The sequence below is a fragment of the Ogataea haglerorum genome (genome assembly GCF_019207285.1).
Source record: "Ogataea haglerorum isolate 81-453-3 chromosome Unknown 81-453-3_NODE_11_length_416158_cov_97.210077, whole genome shotgun sequence".
NCBI classification, from domain to species: domain Eukaryota; kingdom Fungi; phylum Ascomycota; class Pichiomycetes; order Pichiales; family Pichiaceae; genus Ogataea; species Ogataea haglerorum.
Genome location: NW_025065161.1, coordinates 170,684 through 186,963, shown reverse-complemented (window position 1 = coordinate 186,963; position 16,280 = coordinate 170,684). Strand labels below are relative to the sequence as shown.

The 16,280-nt window shown below is 57.9% G+C and overlaps 9 protein-coding genes across 9 annotated transcripts; 5 read left to right on the top strand and 4 right to left on the bottom strand.

Annotated features, from left to right (window-relative positions):
• Positions 1-36: 36 nt before the first annotated feature.
• KL911_003968 (uncharacterized protein) lies at positions 37-873 on the bottom strand (the record flags this gene model as incomplete). The annotated part of the gene is made up of 1 exon (XM_043199206.1): positions 37-873. The coding sequence occupies one exon, from the start codon at positions 871-873 to the stop codon at positions 37-39; it is 837 nt and encodes a 278-aa protein (XP_043053237.1).
• A 232-nt stretch (positions 874-1,105) lies between these two features.
• Positions 1,106-3,145, top strand: KL911_003967 (uncharacterized protein; the record flags this gene model as incomplete). Its single annotated transcript, XM_043199205.1, has 1 exon — positions 1,106-3,145. The coding sequence occupies one exon, from the start codon at positions 1,106-1,108 to the stop codon at positions 3,143-3,145; it is 2,040 nt and encodes a 679-aa protein (XP_043053236.1).
• Positions 3,146-3,217: 72 nt separating this feature from the next.
• On the top strand, positions 3,218-4,126 carry KL911_003966 (uncharacterized protein; the record flags this gene model as incomplete). The annotated part of the gene is made up of 1 exon (XM_043199204.1): positions 3,218-4,126. The coding sequence occupies one exon, from the start codon at positions 3,218-3,220 to the stop codon at positions 4,124-4,126; it is 909 nt and encodes a 302-aa protein (XP_043053235.1).
• Positions 4,127-4,135: 9 nt separating this feature from the next.
• On the bottom strand, positions 4,136-5,299 carry KL911_003965 (uncharacterized protein; the record flags this gene model as incomplete). Its single annotated transcript, XM_043199203.1, has 1 exon — positions 4,136-5,299. The coding sequence occupies one exon, from the start codon at positions 5,297-5,299 to the stop codon at positions 4,136-4,138; it is 1,164 nt and encodes a 387-aa protein (XP_043053234.1).
• Positions 5,300-5,838: 539 nt separating this feature from the next.
• On the top strand, positions 5,839-6,930 carry KL911_003964 (uncharacterized protein; the record flags this gene model as incomplete). The annotated part of the gene is made up of 1 exon (XM_043199202.1): positions 5,839-6,930. One exon carries the CDS (start codon positions 5,839-5,841, stop codon positions 6,928-6,930), a length of 1,092 nt encoding a protein of 363 aa, XP_043053233.1.
• A 3-nt stretch (positions 6,931-6,933) lies between these two features.
• Positions 6,934-8,952, bottom strand: KL911_003963 (uncharacterized protein; the record flags this gene model as incomplete). Its single annotated transcript, XM_043199201.1, has 1 exon — positions 6,934-8,952. One exon carries the CDS (start codon positions 8,950-8,952, stop codon positions 6,934-6,936), a length of 2,019 nt encoding a protein of 672 aa, XP_043053232.1.
• Positions 8,953-9,119: 167 nt separating this feature from the next.
• Positions 9,120-12,731, top strand: KL911_003962 (uncharacterized protein; the record flags this gene model as incomplete). The annotated part of the gene is made up of 1 exon (XM_043199200.1): positions 9,120-12,731. One exon carries the CDS (start codon positions 9,120-9,122, stop codon positions 12,729-12,731), a length of 3,612 nt encoding a protein of 1,203 aa, XP_043053231.1.
• A 26-nt stretch (positions 12,732-12,757) lies between these two features.
• KL911_003961 (uncharacterized protein) lies at positions 12,758-14,575 on the bottom strand (the record flags this gene model as incomplete). The annotated part of the gene is made up of 2 exons (XM_043199199.1): positions 12,758-13,825; positions 13,913-14,575. The coding sequence occupies 2 exons, from the start codon at positions 14,573-14,575 to the stop codon at positions 12,758-12,760; spliced, it is 1,731 nt and encodes a 576-aa protein (XP_043053230.1).
• A 381-nt stretch (positions 14,576-14,956) lies between these two features.
• Positions 14,957-16,234, top strand: KL911_003960 (uncharacterized protein; the record flags this gene model as incomplete). The annotated part of the gene is made up of 1 exon (XM_043199198.1): positions 14,957-16,234. The coding sequence occupies one exon, from the start codon at positions 14,957-14,959 to the stop codon at positions 16,232-16,234; it is 1,278 nt and encodes a 425-aa protein (XP_043053229.1).
• Positions 16,235-16,280: the final 46 nt, after the last annotated feature.

The window sequence follows — 16,280 nt, the reverse complement described above, 5'->3', positions numbered from 1 at the left end:
AGCCGAATATAACTAATTGGTAGCAAGCTACATAGCCTAGAACACAAAGATCTGGTCGCCCGCCTTCGACACGGGCCGGGCCTTCTTGAAGCCCAGCTCGTGCGCAGCCTTCTTCAGCGCGCTGGTCATCGGCGGCGGTCCGCACAGCAGCACCTGCACGTCGTCCGCGGCCGCGGCCCCGTGCTTCTCGAGCAGCTCCTTGGTTATAAACCCGGTCTCGCCGGCCCAGCCCTCCGGAGCGTTGTTCAGAACGTGCACAACCTTGATGTTCGGGTGCTCCTTCTCAATCAGGTCCAGCTCCGCCTTCAGCAGAATGTCCTCCGCCGTCACATTGCCGTACAGCAGCGTCACCTTGGTCTTGTCCTGCGGATTGTTGGTGATGGCCTTGATGATCTGGTACATCGGAGTTATGCCCGTGCCGCCGGCCACCATCACAAACTCGCGCACCATGTTGGGCGTGTACGTGAAGAATCCCTTCGGCCCGCGCACGCGCACGTTCTCGCCCAGCTTGAGCCCGTCAACGTGCTTCGAGATGTTGCCCTTCTCGTAAACCTTGATCAGCAGGTCGAAATATCCCTTGGCGTCCTCGTCGAGCGACATCGGCGTGTACGAGCGCACGATCTCCTTGCCGTCGATCTCGGCGCCGATCGAGATGTGCTGCCCGACAGGCAGGCCCAGCACGTCGGTCGGTCTTGGGAGACCGAAGCGGAAGATGGCCGAGTTTTTGGACACGATCGTCTTCTGGATCAGCGGGAACTCCTGGAACTCGTCCGGCTTGAGAACCTTGCGCTCGCGGGCGCCGAGTGAAAAGTAGCCGACGAGCGCGGCCGCAAGCGCGGCCAGCGCAGCGAGAATCAGAGTGTTGTCAGCCATGCTGTTGTGGACGGGTGAAAAAGTTTATATAGGTGGGCTGCTTACGTCAGCGGCGGGAAAAATGTTGCTGCATTGGGATAAACAACCCGGCACCACGAGGAGGCCGCCGGGGCGCGCGTGGGGCTGCAGTCTGCGTCGATCGACCGCGGAGTCTCCCCTCCCTGCCGCATCGACCCGTCTGTGGCGTCCGCCATGTCAAGTTTTTATTGAATCAGTTTTGCTACATGGGAATATGAACAACCAAAGCCCTGCAGGCGGCCATCGCGCCACGCAGTCGGTGTCTGTCGGGTCGCGCACTTCGCGGTCGAGCATGGACCGGCTGCGGTCGCTCGGGCACAGACTCTCTTTCTCGAAGCACTCGCTGCCGAACCCTCCTCCGTACAGCAACCTGTCGACGTCGCTGAAAGTGCAGCAGACGGCGGAAGAGACGGTGGAGTACGACCCGGAGGACCTACTGGGGTCGTCGGAGTCGGACTACGAGGAGGAGAACCTGAAGAAGGAGGAGGACGAGAAGGACTACTGCGAGGGCGGATACCATCCGACGTACGTGGGCGAGCGGTACGGCACAGAGAAACAGTACCTGATTGTGCGGAAACTTGGGTGGGGCCACTTCTCGACGGTGTGGCTCGCGTACGACTCGAAGCACCACCGCCACGTCGCGATCAAGATCGTGCGGTCGTCCAAGAACTACCGCGAGGCAGCCCTCGACGAGATCAAGATCCTGGAGAAGATCGCGGGTGGCCCGGAGTACCACCCCGGCAAGAAACACATTGTGCGCATGCTCGACCACTTCGTCCACACAGGCCCCAACGGCGAGCACATATGCATGATTTTCGAGGTTCTTGGCGAAAATATGCTCAGCCTGCTGCTGCGCTACAAGCAGTTCCAGAAGGAGAAAACCGAGGAGTACAGGAAGACCTCCATTTCGTACGACGAGAACATGTCGTCCGCGTCCGTGGAGCAGCACATCCACACCATCAACGACCTCACCATCCTGAAGGAGAGCTACGGCGGGCTGCCGCTGACGCTGGTGAAGCAGATCGCCAAACAGCTGCTGCTGGCCCTGGACTACCTGCACCGCGAGTGCGGCATCATCCACACCGACATCAAGCCGGAAAACGTGCTGGTGGAGATCAACGACGTGGAGAAACTCGTGCAGATCCTGGAAAAGGACCGCAAGGACAGGCGACTGTCGCGGCTGATGACGTCGCGCAGCCACCAGAACTCGGACGTCGGCAAGGCCGACCGCTCGCGCTCGGTGTCGCACCGTCCCAAGCCGATCCGCTCGTCCAAGCCGCTCACGTCGCCGATCGAGACGCGCGGCTCGGTCGACAACTTCTTCCGTTCCTTCTCTTTCAGCCAGCGCAGAACAGGCTCCCACGATTCGCTCCCCCACATAAAGAGCGAGTCTACCTCCACGCTAAACTCGGCCCCCGTGGTGCCACCGCCCGCGGCCAGCCCGGCCCAGGCGATCCCCGAAGAGGAGGAATCGTCCGAGGAAAACGAAGAGTTTGTCGACGCCGCGGAGCTGCCCGTGCCTTTCCCGGAACCGGCCGCGTCGACCCCACGGCGTGCAACGTCGCTCAATAATGAATCGCACCAGCCCTTGTCGCGACGCGAGTCCGTTCTGTCCACGGTGTCGCGACAGTCCTCGACCGCCACCACGTCCGTCGACTTCGACTCCATCATCTCGGTCAAAATCGCCGACCTGGGGAACGCGTGCTGGACCAATTTGCATTACACCAACGACATCCAGACACGCCAGTACAGAGCTCCCGAAATTATCTTGGGGGGCAAGTGGGGGTGCTCGACGGACCTGTGGTCGCTGGGGTGTTTGATCTTCGAGCTCATCACCGGCGACTATCTGTTTGACCCAAAGACAGGAAGCACATACAACAAGAACGACGACCATCTGGCGCAAATTATCGAGTTATTACAGATCTGGCCGTCCAAGGACTACTTAAAGAAGTGCAAGTACTCTCGCGAGTTTTTCGACAAGTCCTTCCAATCGCTCAAAAACATCTCAAAGCTCAAGATTTGGACACTTCATGCTGTGCTCGTGGAGAAATACCACATCGAAGAACCTCTCGCTTACGACATATCCAAGTTTCTACTGGCGATGCTTGAGTTCGAGCCCAAGCGGCGCATAGACGCGGGGTCCCTAAGCAATCACCCCTGGCTCGCGGACTGCTTGGCAGAGGAGCACGTGGACCGCGAGTTTGGGCTGCGGGGACAGGACATCAAGGGATGGGCCAGTGAATGGAGCGAGTAGAGCCAAATAGAGGCGATATGCATAAAACTAAATTCTAAATTTTTTTTCATACTGTATTTATAACTTCTGGTTATGTCTCTGGAGCCCGCGACATCGGGGACTGTGCTTTGGCGGTCGGTCAGGGGGCCAATGGAGGTGGCTCTATTTGCCAAACAGATCCCCAATGGCACAAGGAGGTTTGCAGAGCACGTTCTGCGCGGCAACGAGATGACCATCACGAGGGTCACCGAGAAATACGTAGAGTTGACAGGCCCGGGTGGCGAGGCTGTGGCGAAGGAGAGCAATTCGCGAATCCGGTTTTCGCAGCCTTACATGGTGGTTGCAGATACGAGGACGCCGGGAAGGTACGCCATCACGCTCACCACGCAGGTAGGAGACGAGTTGGCTGACTGGACCATTCTTGGCAAGGTGAGAGGCGACGCCGTGTACTGGCTACGTAACCTGGCGGGATCGGGTACCGTGAAAGACGAGGATGGTGTTTTGCAGTATGCGGTGAAGGGCGTTGGCGGCGATATTCTTGAGAATGTGTGGAACATAAAGGACGAAAGACGGGAAGCGACCCAGAATTTGGAGGTAAAAACGTCTCGAAAACAGGTATCGTTGAGCTTTGAGGACGAGGACGAGGAGGCAACTGCAGATGTTCAGATACGAATGCGGCCGGTTAAAAAAGTGAAGCGCGTACAAAAGAAGCAGAAAGAGGAGGAGAGCGAAAAAGCTGTGACGGAGTCGATTACAACCGGGCCAGCGAGCACACCTCCAGCAGAGGAGGCAGGAAAGCCTTTGCGGAGTGGGGCCGAAGATGCCCCAGTCACCCCCACCGACCCCACGCTAGAGAAACTGCGCAAGTTTCAGGAGTCGCTACGCCAACCCAACCGTTCCGCCAAAAAACCGCCAACTCACAGCAACGCAGAGGAGGGGATCGACGGGCTGAGTTCAGAGGACGAAGATCTCGAGTTTCTTAATCATCGCTGGAGTAAATAAATAAATAAACTAATCCTTCATGTTGAGCAGGTCGAAGCTGTCCTTCGGCGTGTTCACAAAAGCCCGGAGCTTGAGGATCTCGTCCCTGTCGTACACCGTTCTATTGAGCGACTGTGAGGACGCCACGATGTGTGGCTTGACGTACTTGTAGAGGAAATCGGCCAACTCGTCAGGAACCATGTCCAGGTTCTCGAAAGTGAGAGCCTCCGGGTCCAGCTTGTGGTCCATGTCGGATCTAACATAGTAGTCGTAATTGATGGCTGTTAGGTTGGAGTTCAGTTTCTCGTTGAGCCAACACCAAGCTTTGTACACGATCTCTGGGGTCGGAATCGAGTACCCTGCCGCTGCCGGGAAGTAGCCGTACATGCCAAGATGACGGATGTACTTCAGCATTTCTCTCAGCTCTGCTTTCGAGTACGGCTCATTGCCGTGCAACTCGTACACCTTGCCCGTGGTCGAGTCGTCAAAGCCAATTTTCTCCAGGGCAGCTGCAACCTGCAACCCGTGCGCAGGATACACAGTGCTTCTGTACTTGATGTTTTCTCCAAACCCTTGCAGGGGAACTAGGTCGTTCAGAAACGTCGAGTTCCGGCCGTACATCGGTCCAGGGCGCACAATCGTCACGTCCGGAAACGCCTCCCTCGCAACGATCTCCGACTGGCCTTTGGTAGCAAAGAACTGCGACTTCGAGTTCGGGTCCGCGTTGTAGCTGGAAACGTGGACCAACCGCGGAACCTCGTACGCCGTGCACAGCTCGGCAATGCGTCTGATCGATTCGACGTTCGCGTCCTCCATCGAGAAGTTCTTGGTGTTCTGGTCCGACCCAATGAGGTTGAACACTATATCTGAGCGACAGACGCTTTCCTCCAGCGACCGTAGGTTCCTGATGTCACATTCGATGTAGTTGACGACTCCCAGGTCTCCCATTGGCTTGAGCTGTCTCTTTGCCATCTCGTTGCGGAACGGGCACACCAGGATTGTGCCGTGTTTGGCCAGCTTCGCAACAAGGAGCCGGCCCAGGAAACCTGTTGCTCCAAAAACGGTGGCTGTGAAGCCTGTTCTAGACGAGCGGCCGCCCGAGCCCTGGAGGATCCGCGTCTCGCCCCGCCGGGTGATGGAAATGTCGCTTTTAAAGGGAAAACGGTGCACGCGACGAACAAAGGACAGGGACATGGTGACAGTAATTTATTTCTCTACTCCACTTTTTATATCGACATCCTTGCACACGTTTTTTGAGACGCGAGCGACAGTCTCACGTGTGCCGTATGCACCACATCCAGAACGCCGCTCGCAGTCCTAGCCACCTGCGCTGACTATTACACGTCTATTCATCAACCCACCCCTTCTCAAAAGAAGATCCTCAGCACCTCAAGGACACCGCCACCAACAAGCAGGAAAATCAGCAGCACTGCCGTTAGTACATGTGCACGCAGCACGCTGTGCTTTGCTTCACTTACCAATCCAGCCCGTCGACAAGGGGAGCTGTTTCTTCTTCTGCAGCTGCTTAGGTTTTCCAGCCCGCTTTTCGTTCTTCTTTGCAAACTTCTGGTTCGCCTTTCTCTGCTGGGGAGTTTGAAGAGCCTGGCGTTAGTCGTCGGCAATGGCCAATAGCAGGAACATTTCACGTACCATCCTTTGTGCGCTGGTAATTATTCAATTCGAATTATTCGATCTATTTGTTTTTCAGTAAAAAAAATACTGTTTTTTTATTTATGACCATCACTTTCTCCTATCCCCGGGAATTCGACACCTTGTCCCTCGACCCTCCGCATTTCCGCTCATCGCTACTTGCGTGGGACGCCGACGGAACACGTATCGCGTGCGCCCGCACCGACAGGTCGATCAAAGTCGCCAAACTCGACCCTGTCAGACAGAAGTTCGACGACTCTGTCGTGATCACAGCGGCCCACGAGTCCCCCGTGGCCGTGCTCATATGGGATTCCCGCGTGAACGCTCGTCTCACCGCCATCTCGACAGATTTTACCCTCAAAGTGTGGGAAATCAAAACAAAGGCCCACAAACTGGTAAGATCACTCAAACTCCCCAACAGTGCTCCTGCGCTCGCCAAGTACTCCCCAGACGGCAGATACCTAGCCATTGCGGACAAAGAAGCCACCCTTATACTGCTGGACTCGTCCGCTCTCCAATTGAACACTGCTATCTCCGTGAAGATGAGCGCCCAAATCGGTGGCATAGACTGGGACGCAGACTCCAAAACTCTCGTTTGCGGACTCGCAAATGGCTCCCTGCAGCTCTACAGGGTCCAGAACACAAACGGTCTCCACGCAATCGAACTTATCCAGTCGCTGCATCTTTCAGACTCACCCGTTGTCTCCATTAAATACATAGCAGACCGCAACCAGATCATAGCTGCGGCCCTGGACGGCCAGCTGCTCGTGGTCGACGCACAGCTGCTCATCTGCACAAAGAGCCTCTACAATCTCGACGACGCGCCGGTCTGCATCGACATCCTTGCACCAGCAGTCGCAATAAGCTACCAGAATAACAACGTTCGTATATTCGACATGGACGGCGAGGAGGAGGTGCACGAGGTGAAGAACAGCAAAGGCGACGGCGCGCTCGCCAGGTTCCACCCGCAATCTCGCGAGATTCTGGCCTACATTGACAGTTCCGGCAAAGCTACCGTGATGGTGGCCAAGAAGAGAACGGGGCCTGCCCGTGCCCCGCCGCGGCCTGTGTCGTCAAGAGGCAGGGGATCTGGTCCATCAGGGTCGTCGGGTTCCTCCAGAACGAGCCGCTCCGATAGATTCGAGCGCCCCGGCGCCAAGCGTCCAAAGTATTGAATTCTAGTGCAGTCTTGCCGGTTCTGGCAGGACCACTTGGTCCAGCTGGTCCAACCGGTCGCTGGAGTCCAGCGGGATCACGAGCGACTGCTGGGACGGCACGCTGTTGATGTCGTCGTAGGGTGGCGGGGACAGAGCCCCCACCGTGTGGTAGGTTGGCGGCACCTCGTCGTCCCAAGCGACCCCGAGGCCGGATCTTTCCGTCAGGACAAGCCGGAACTGCATGCGCAGCACCCTCGCCACGCCCGTGGGGATCCCTGTGGTGTGGTTGAGCGGGTCGCTGCGGTTGCCGTTCACGTGATCTGGCCCCGTGCCACCGTCGTTGTGCTTGGCGTTGATCGAGTGGTGTGTTGCGCTGATCCTGCTCTGCGACGGGGTTCCTGTTTGCATGGGGGCGCTGGCGACGGTGTTCAGATGGCTTGACGATGATGAGGAGCGGGTCGGTTGCACGTTTGTCGCGTGCATGAGCTCTTCTGCCACGATAACCTCCAGCACCAGGTTGTGGTGGACAAAGATGCCTGTTTCGTGGTCTTCTATGTCGCACGCGCAGTTGACACCGCTCTGGGGCTCCAGGCTGAAAATCGGAGACTCGCAGTTCAGAGAGTTGATTGCAGACAAATTGGTAAGCGAGACGTTGAGTCCCATAGAGATAAGGTCCATTAGTGAAATGTCGGCCACAATTTCGATTCTGCCCTTATTCGAAAAATCACTCTTCCAGCCCGACTTGAGCTCGCCCGACTTGATCACACGGATCTCCTCCACGTACAGCGGCGTCTCTGTGGTACTCTGCCGCGGCTGCGGGTCGTTGCTGGCAGCCGTCGACAGCGACGGCGTCATTTGCGGCGTGCTCTGCTGCGACGCCTGCGGGGCCAGACTCTCGCTCCCCGCCTGCACCGACCACGTAGACGCGACAGGCACGAGATCGGGAAACGCGGGCGGCGAGGTGTTTTGCGCAGTCACGTCTGTCGGGTCGTCGTTCTCCTCTGTCGGCTGCCGACGGGGCGGGTCCTCGAAATAATAGTTGTACACCGGCTTGCCGGGACCACCGCAGTTTTTGTACGGCTTCTTGCCGCGGTGCGCGCGCTTGGTGTTTTCGACGGTCGTGGCGTACTTGTCGCGGTGATTGTCGCAGTGGTTGGCTCGCACACGGACGATCTCCTCCAGCTTCCAGTTCAGTTTGCGCATTCTCCAGCGTCGTTCCAGCGAGCACACGTTGTCCATGCGGATCTCCACAGGAAAAGTGGACTTGGGATACGCAACGTTCGGGATCACAGCTGTGGCGGTGACCTCTGTGGGCGGGAAAACTCTGAGCGAGTTGCGATCTTGACCTCTCAAAATCGATCGCCGGATCATCACCGGCAGCGCAATATTAATGTGGTCCGGTCTTCCCTGCTTGTTAATGAAGCGCGCCTTGCAAACGAGCTCGTAGCGGATCGAAGTCAGCGAGTTCGACAGAACAGACGTGGCAGGAAGCGTCCCAGGTACCAGATAGCTGAACGGGAACGCATGGGAGGAGCCTTTGGCAAAGCCTGTTGGACGCGAGAGAACGTCCCAACGAGCGAGCTCTGTTAGCTTGCGACGGCACTCGCCACACGAGTCGATCGTGTTTGAGCCGGCCGTGAACGGCTTTCCGTAGTCGATGATCTGTATAAAAGTTAATGCCACCTCTTTCACCTCCGCATATTTTTGTCTGATACTTGTTACGGCAGTGCTCAGCGAGATGGTGGACTGGATCGACTGGCTGGACGCGATAACGTCGTCCTGTAGCTGGCCGATCTGGTCAGGAAACACGTCCAGAATCACCAGCCCGCTGAAAATTGCGCCAGAGCTGCGTTCCGGCGGACCGTACAGCATCAAAGGCGGAGACTCTATCTGGATGGACAATTTGAGCCCTGCCAGCGGGTTGGCCTTGTTTATCGTGTCTGTATGGTACGGGTCGTTGGGTGCTGGCGACAGCGAATGCGAGGGTTCCTGTTTGACCGCATTGCTGATGCCAGAGAAGAGCTTGGTAAATGAGGGCATGGGCTGACAGTGAGATTTTGCGAGAAATAAATATTTTTTATTTTATTGTATTATTTAGTTGATAATGCATTTCTGCGCCACATGAGAAAAATACAGGTTGTGGCTATCACGACGCGTTGTGGGATCAAATATTTATTTTCATTTTCTATAGCACCTCTTTGCGAAAAATGGCTATTTCCAAGGGGCTTCAGACCCTGAAGTTCAAGGACACGCTGGTGTCCACGGTCGATAGACCTATTGCCACCAAGGAGCTGATTACGCGTCTTCAGGACCTCCACAATGAGCTATCCTCGCTCGATCAGGACAAGGTCGACCTGAAGTCGCTGGAGGAGATTAAGGACTCGCTGATCAACAAGAAGCTGCTCAAGCACTCCAACAACGGAGTTCAGACATTCTGTGCCTGCTGTCTTGCCGATATTCTTCGATTCTATGCTCCTGACGCCCCCTACAACGCTTCCCAGCTGTCGGACCTGTTCAAGCTCTTTTTTTCGCAGTTCAAGCAGATAGGCAACCCTGACGGCCCGTTCTACCACCAGCAGACGTACTTGCTGACGCGGCTGGCCGAGACACGCTCAATTGTGCTGATTACGGACCTTCCCAACGCAGACACGCTTGTGGAGCAGCTGTTTGAGATTTTCTACGATCTGGCCTCTTCCGGGACATTCAGCAGCAAGCTTGAGCCGCTTGTGTGCGAGATACTGAGCGAGGTGATAGCAGAGTCCAGCACCATCCCCACGAAGACGCTCAAGCTGGTGCTGAACAAGTTTCTGGCCAACACCATGGTAATGAAGAAGGGAAACACAACTTTGCCGGGCTTCAAGTTCACCTTGGAGGTGTGCAATGCGAACGCTGACAGAATGTCGCGCTTATTGACGCAGTTCTTTTCCGAAACGATCTACGAGGCCACCAAGGGCAAGGAAAACGAGCGCACAGAAGACGACAAACAGGACGTGTCTGCTCTGCTGGCACAGCTCAAAAAACTTCACACGTTGGCACTGGAGCTGTGGAAGTACGTGCCCGAGATGCTTTCGTCGGCCATGGGGCTGATTGAGAACGAGCTGGACGCCGAGGACGAGAAGATCAGAATCACTGCTACCGAGACGATTGGCAAGATCCTTGCCGTCAAACAGCCGCGGCTCAACTTTGCGGCCGCACACTCCGATGCCTACATGAACTGGCTCAAGAAGCCGCTCGACAAGTCGCCGCACGTTCGCAGCTTCTGGGTGAAATCTGCCGTGCAGGTCGTCAACACAAACCCGGACCTTGCTGCCGATCTGGCGGGCGGCCTGATCAAGACGCTTGTTGACAGCGACGAGCGCACGCGGCTGACGACGGTGCGGGAGCTGTCGAACGTGCGCCCTGGCGTGTTTATTTCAAAGGTGGCCAACAAGACTATCATGAGCACACTGGGCCAGTTAATCAGAGAAAAACACGCCGAGATCCGAAGCTCGTGCCTGCAGCTGCTGGGCTCGCTCTACAACGCCCATTTTGACGATATATACAAGGACGACAACGTGACTGAGCTTTTGGGCTGGGTCCCCGACGAGGTGCTGAAACTGGTGTACATCAACGACAAGACCGTCAATGCGCAGGTCGACCACACGCTTTTCGAGCTGCTGCTTCCGTTTGAGCTGGAAGACGCCAAGCGTGTCGGCCGCCTTCTCACGGTCACAGAGCATCTTTCGGAGAAAGGCAAGAACTCGTTCCATGCGATAGTCAAGCGACAGCCGCAGATGGCCAAGGCGGTGGGCCAGCTCCTAACTCTGGCGGACACAAAGCCGGCCGACGACGCTGTTTCAAAGATTGACAAGCTAATCAACTGGCTCGTGGCCTCGTTTCCGGAGTCGGTGGACTGCCGCGCAGCATTGAAGCAGCTGGTGAAGCTCAACAACAAGCGGTATTTCAAGCTAATCAGGCTGTGCAGCGACATCGAGACAGACTACAAGACCATCACGAACTGCACGAAAGAGCTCTTTGGCAGGCTGAACGAGCTGAAAAACATCAAGCTAGACGGCGAGCCGAGCGTGGCTCCGCACGACATGCTGTTCACCGTCAAGCTGCTGGTGTACCGCTCGTCTGTGATATTCTACAACCAGAGCAACGTGGGCGAGATCCTGCGGATCAGCAAGGACCTAGCGCACCCGCACAACGGCGCGGCCCAGGACGCTCTGGAGAACATTTCCACGGTGGTCCCGGAAGTTCTGCGGGCCAATATCTCGACGCTTACTCAGGAAATCAGCTCGGGCGGACCAGTCGGCGTGAAGGACCTCAAGGCTATCTTTCAGTTTGGCAAGAAGTTCCCGGAGGTCATCGTTACAGAAAATTACGATGAATATGTTACCAGCCTCAAGAGGCTAGCCGTTCACGGCTCGCCTGCCGAGGCGAAGTACGCCGTGCGGCTGCTAGGCCAGGTGCCACGAACGGCCGCGCGCAACGCCGCAGCTGCTGCGCTCCTTGACGAGATCTGGCCGTTGGACTCTGCCAAGGACAACTTCAACACGTGTCTCGCGACGGTCGCCGAGCTCTTCCTGACTGACCTTGCTCTTCTGGAAGACAAAACCAAAGAGATCAGCACGTTGCTTGCGTCTCAAATTCTGCTCCGAAACCACACCGTTGGCGACGACGACGACGACGAAGTGAACGGGTGGATAGGCCCGGACGAGCTGGAAGCCAATAGGGACTGCTTGTCGAAAATTCTGGCTCTGCGGGTGTTTGTGAACTGGCTTATTGCAGTGGAGACTGCCGAGAACGCCGCGCAGGCGGCCGAACCCGTGCTCAAGCTGCTCACGTCAATCATCGGCAACGGCGGCGAGATTGTGTCTCCTAAAACAGGCACGTACCCAACGCCCAAGAAGTACCAGTCGCGCTTGCGGCTGGAGGCCGGCATCAAGCTGCTGAAGCTTGCCAGATACTCGCGCTACAACTTCCTGATCCAGCAGGACCTGGTGAACAAGCTGGTGCTGCTGATCCAGGACGAGAATGATCACGTGCGTGCGCTGTACATGGCGAAACTGAAGAAAAACCTCACTCTGGGTCTCATTTCAGAGCGGTTCTATGCGCTCGTGTTCTTCATCGCCCACGAGCCTCAGGACGCTCTGCGCGAGGACACAAAGACGTGGGTGCGTTCCATGCACAAGCGAAAGCTCACGGCGAACAGAAACGAGCTGCTCTTCGAGAAATCGTTTGTCAGAATGCTCAGCATGCTGTCGCACCACCAGGAGTTTCTCGAACTGCTGGAGTCCGCCAGAACAACGTCAGACTACACTGCCGTGCTGGGCTTCGCGCTCACCTATATCGGCCTCGCGCTCGACCTGGTTGCCAACACGAACAACGTGTCGCTGCTCTTCTATCTCGCCTCGCGAATGAAACAGTACAGAGACCGGCTCACTCCAGAACTTTCCAGCAACATGTACCTAGTTTCTGACCTGACGCAGCACACCATCAAGGCGCTGGCAAAACACAAGAACTGGAGTCTGGCGACGTGGCCAGGCAAGCTGAGTCTGCCGGGCGACCTGTTCGAGTCGATCGGCGACTCTGCGCAGCTGCACGAGCTCGCCGTCAAGTCGTTCATCCCGGAGTCTGCGGTCAAGACGCTGGACGACCTGGTGCGCGACCGGACGCGGCATCTGGCCGGCACCGCTGCCGCGGCCACCGCAGACCGCAAGAGACCGCACGTCGACGAGAAACCGCGGACCAAGAAGAAGCCTGCCGTGGAACCGCAGCGTCGCAGCGCCATCCAGCGCGCGGCCGTGAATTACAACGAGGATGACGAATTCTAATTATCGTACATGCAGAGCCTGCTACGCTACGACCGCAGAAACTCCAGCAGCTTGTCGTGGCCCTTGAGCTCCATCAGCTTCTTCACAATCAGCAGCTCGTGCAGCTCCTGTTTCGACAGCTCGCTGTGCTCGAGCCGGTACTCGTCGTCGATCTGCTTGAGCAGCTCGTCCAGGTTCAGCTTTTTCTGCCGGTTGGTGATGATCGAGCGCTCGCTCAGCTTTGCCACGCCCAGCAGGTAGTCGCGCAACTGCGGCGCGGCGCGCTCGTACAGCTGCAAATTCTCCGAGTCGCGCGCCCTCTGCTCGAGCTGCTGCTTGTGCTTGGTACCCTTGATGAAGTCCAGAATAATGGCCTCCTCCTTGATCTGGTACGTCACGTTCTCGCTCTCCTCGGCCTTGCCGATCCTCACGAGGTCCCTGTTCAGCTTGTACGCGGTGCCGTTGTCGGTGCTGCGGAACTGGAAGACCGGGTCTGGCGGGAAAGTGTCTTCCAGCTCGAGCTCGTCGACGCTATAGTCCTCCACGTTGATAATGTCAATGTTCGCGTCCCGCGGCGCCTTGAAGTCGCGCGTCATCGCCACCGCCACCTTCGGCTGGTGCCGCAGCTTGCGCCGGCTCTTGTTCACCGTCTCCACGTGGTTCGGACACATCCACTTCGACCCCAGCATCTTCGCTGACGTAAGCGGCGGGTCGAGACAGTCCAGGTGCCACGCCAGCGAGCAGTAGTCGCACCGCGTGAGCAGCCGGTTGTTCAGCCCGGACTTCTCGCACTTATAGCAGAACAGCGGGTTGCCCTCCTTGTCGTACACGTTGGTGAGCGGGTCCTGGGCCTCGGCGAGCAGCTGGCTGTAAGTCTTTGGCGGCTTCATGTTGTCGTCCTCAAAGTCGCCGTCTTTGCTCATTGTGACGCCCTCGAACGCCTCGGCCACTTCGCGCGGCAGCCGAAACGCGAGCGGGTTGCGTGTGTTCAGCTCGTCCAGCAGCGCAGAAAAGATGCCGATGTGGCTCTTTCTGGGTTTCTGCCGGCTCGCCACGCACTCGTTGCAGTACCAGTGGTCCGGCAGGTCGTCCTCGCTCGCGGGCGGGTCCAGGCACTGGAAGTGGAACGACCGCGGACACCCCTCGCAGCACAGAAACAGGCCCGGCAGCCCGCACGCGGCGCAGAAGTCCTGGTTGTGGACGGTCGGGTCGTCGTCGGGGCTTGCGACAACAGACTCTGTCGGCGCCGCCAGCTGGCCGTGTGTCTTCTTGCGCGGCGACTGTTTCACGCGTCTCGACAGCGCCGCCGTGTTCCCCACCGCACGACGGCTCCGTTTGCGCGACCCCGGCCGCGACTGTCCGTTTGTCTCCACAGGCTCCTGTGGCCGTTTCGCCACAGGACGCAGCGTCCTGTGCGTCGCGTCGCGCTCCGTGCTCAGCTGCGTGAGCTCCTCCGACCGCCGCGTGCTCAGCCCGGCTCTGTACTTTAGTTCCTCAGCCTCAAACGCCTCCTCGTCCTCTTGATCCAGCGAGTCTGGTGTAGACGACCGTTTCGGTCCTTTTCCCTTCCCGCGGCGTCTCCCGCCAAACACCTCCTTGCGCACCTTCACCGACGGCGGCTCCTCCAGCGGCTGCCCCGTCACAGAGCTCGCCGTCGTCGGCGACTCGTCCGCAGCCCAGTCCAGCCCCGATCCGTTGGCTTCGTCCTGTAGCGGTTTTTCCGTGTACGGCGACGCGTTGCCCGCCGCCGTCGCCGCCTGCTCCGCCTTCACGGCCTCCCTCGGCGTCCTGTCCCGCAGCTCGCGCCGCACCACGGGCTTGTCCGTGTTGGCGCCCTGTATCCTGATGCGAGAAGTGTATGCCATGGGATTCAGAAAGAAAAAAAGTTTGAAAAGTTGCGTCGATCGTCGCGATCCACCAGACACAGAATGCCCCCGAAAGCGCAACTTGATGCGCCCGACGGCGCGCTCCTCCTCCGTCGGGGTGGCAGCTGGGCCAGCCACGCCCAGTAGGCGAGACACGGCCGGTGTCTACGGACACCGGACACCAGAACGGTGACACTACAGACAGCTACAGGCAGCTACAGGCAGCCGACGGCCGGCCCGTCCCGCGAGCGCTTTCACCCTGTTCGTACACCTACAGCGCACGCGCCAGCACAGGGCACGCACCACGACAACAAAAATGTAGCCACGCATTTCTGAGTCGTTTCCACATATATAAAAGGCCCAATGCAGTAATTTTCAGTTATGCGCAAATTCTCTTCAGCTTCCAAGATTCTCGATAAGTCGCGGTTTGTGCCCTCCACAGGCTCGTATCCGCAGGGATATAACGTGGGGGCGCTTGCCACGGGCGTCAAGAAGAACCACGCGCTCGATCTGTCGATCCTGGCCTCGTCTGTGCCGGCCTCGGCGGCCGCAGTGTTCACCACCAACAAGTTCCAGGCGGCGCCGGTGCTGGCGTCCAAGGACATCCTCAGCACGACTGGCGGCCAGAACATCAGCGCGATCGTGGTCAACAGCGGCTGTGCGAACGCCGTGACCGGCGAGGGCGGCCTCAGGGACGCCTACACGATGGTCGAGACGGTGGGCCGCGAGCTTGGTGTTGGCTCGCGGTCTGCTCTGGTTATGTCGACAGGGGTTATCGGCCAGCGGTTGCAGATCGACAAAATAACCAGAGGCATAACCGAGCTCGTGGGCCCGCAGCTGGGCTCGTCGCACGAGCACTGGCTCTCGTGTGCGCGCGGCATCATGACCACCGACACGTTCCCTAAGCTTGTGTCAAAGAGTTTCGAGCTCGACGGGGTGAGGTACTCTCTTGCCGGGCTTGCCAAGGGCGCAGGCATGATATGTCCCAACATGGCCACGCTGCTCGGATTCTTCGTCACGGACGCCCCGATCGCAGCGGCGGCGTTGCAGAAAATGCTCAGGCACGCGGCCGACCGCTCGTTCAACTGCATTTCCGTCGACACGGACATGTCCACGAACGATACGATCGCGGCGCTCGCAAACGGTGTGGCTGGCGGAGAAACTATAACCGAGGGCCACAGGAACTACGACGCGGTCCAGGCGGAAATCACCGCTTTCGCCAAGCAGCTGGCCCAACTGGTCGTCAGAGACGGCGAGGGCGCCACCAAGTTCATAACTCTCAAGATCCAGGACGCCCTCTCCTACGAGGACGCCAAGACGGTGGCCCACTCCATTGCCAACTCCTCGCTGTTCAAGACCGCGATGTACGGCAAGGACGCCAACTGGGGCCGCATTCTGTGCGCCACCGGTTATGCGGGCGTCGAGGTGAATCCGTCGAAAACCAGCGTCTCGTTTGTGCCGGCCTCCGGCCCGGCACTCCAGCTGCTGGTCAACGGAGAGCCGGAGACGGTCGACGAGGCCAGAGCGTCCGAGATCCTCGAGCAGGAGGACATTGAGGTGCACGTCCGTCTGGGCACCGGCGGCGGTTATGAGTGCGAGTTCTGGACTTGCGACATGTCTCACGAGTACGTGACAATTAACGGTGACTACCGAACATAGAGATATATTTTTTCCCCTGAAATAATATTAAATATTTATCTATTTT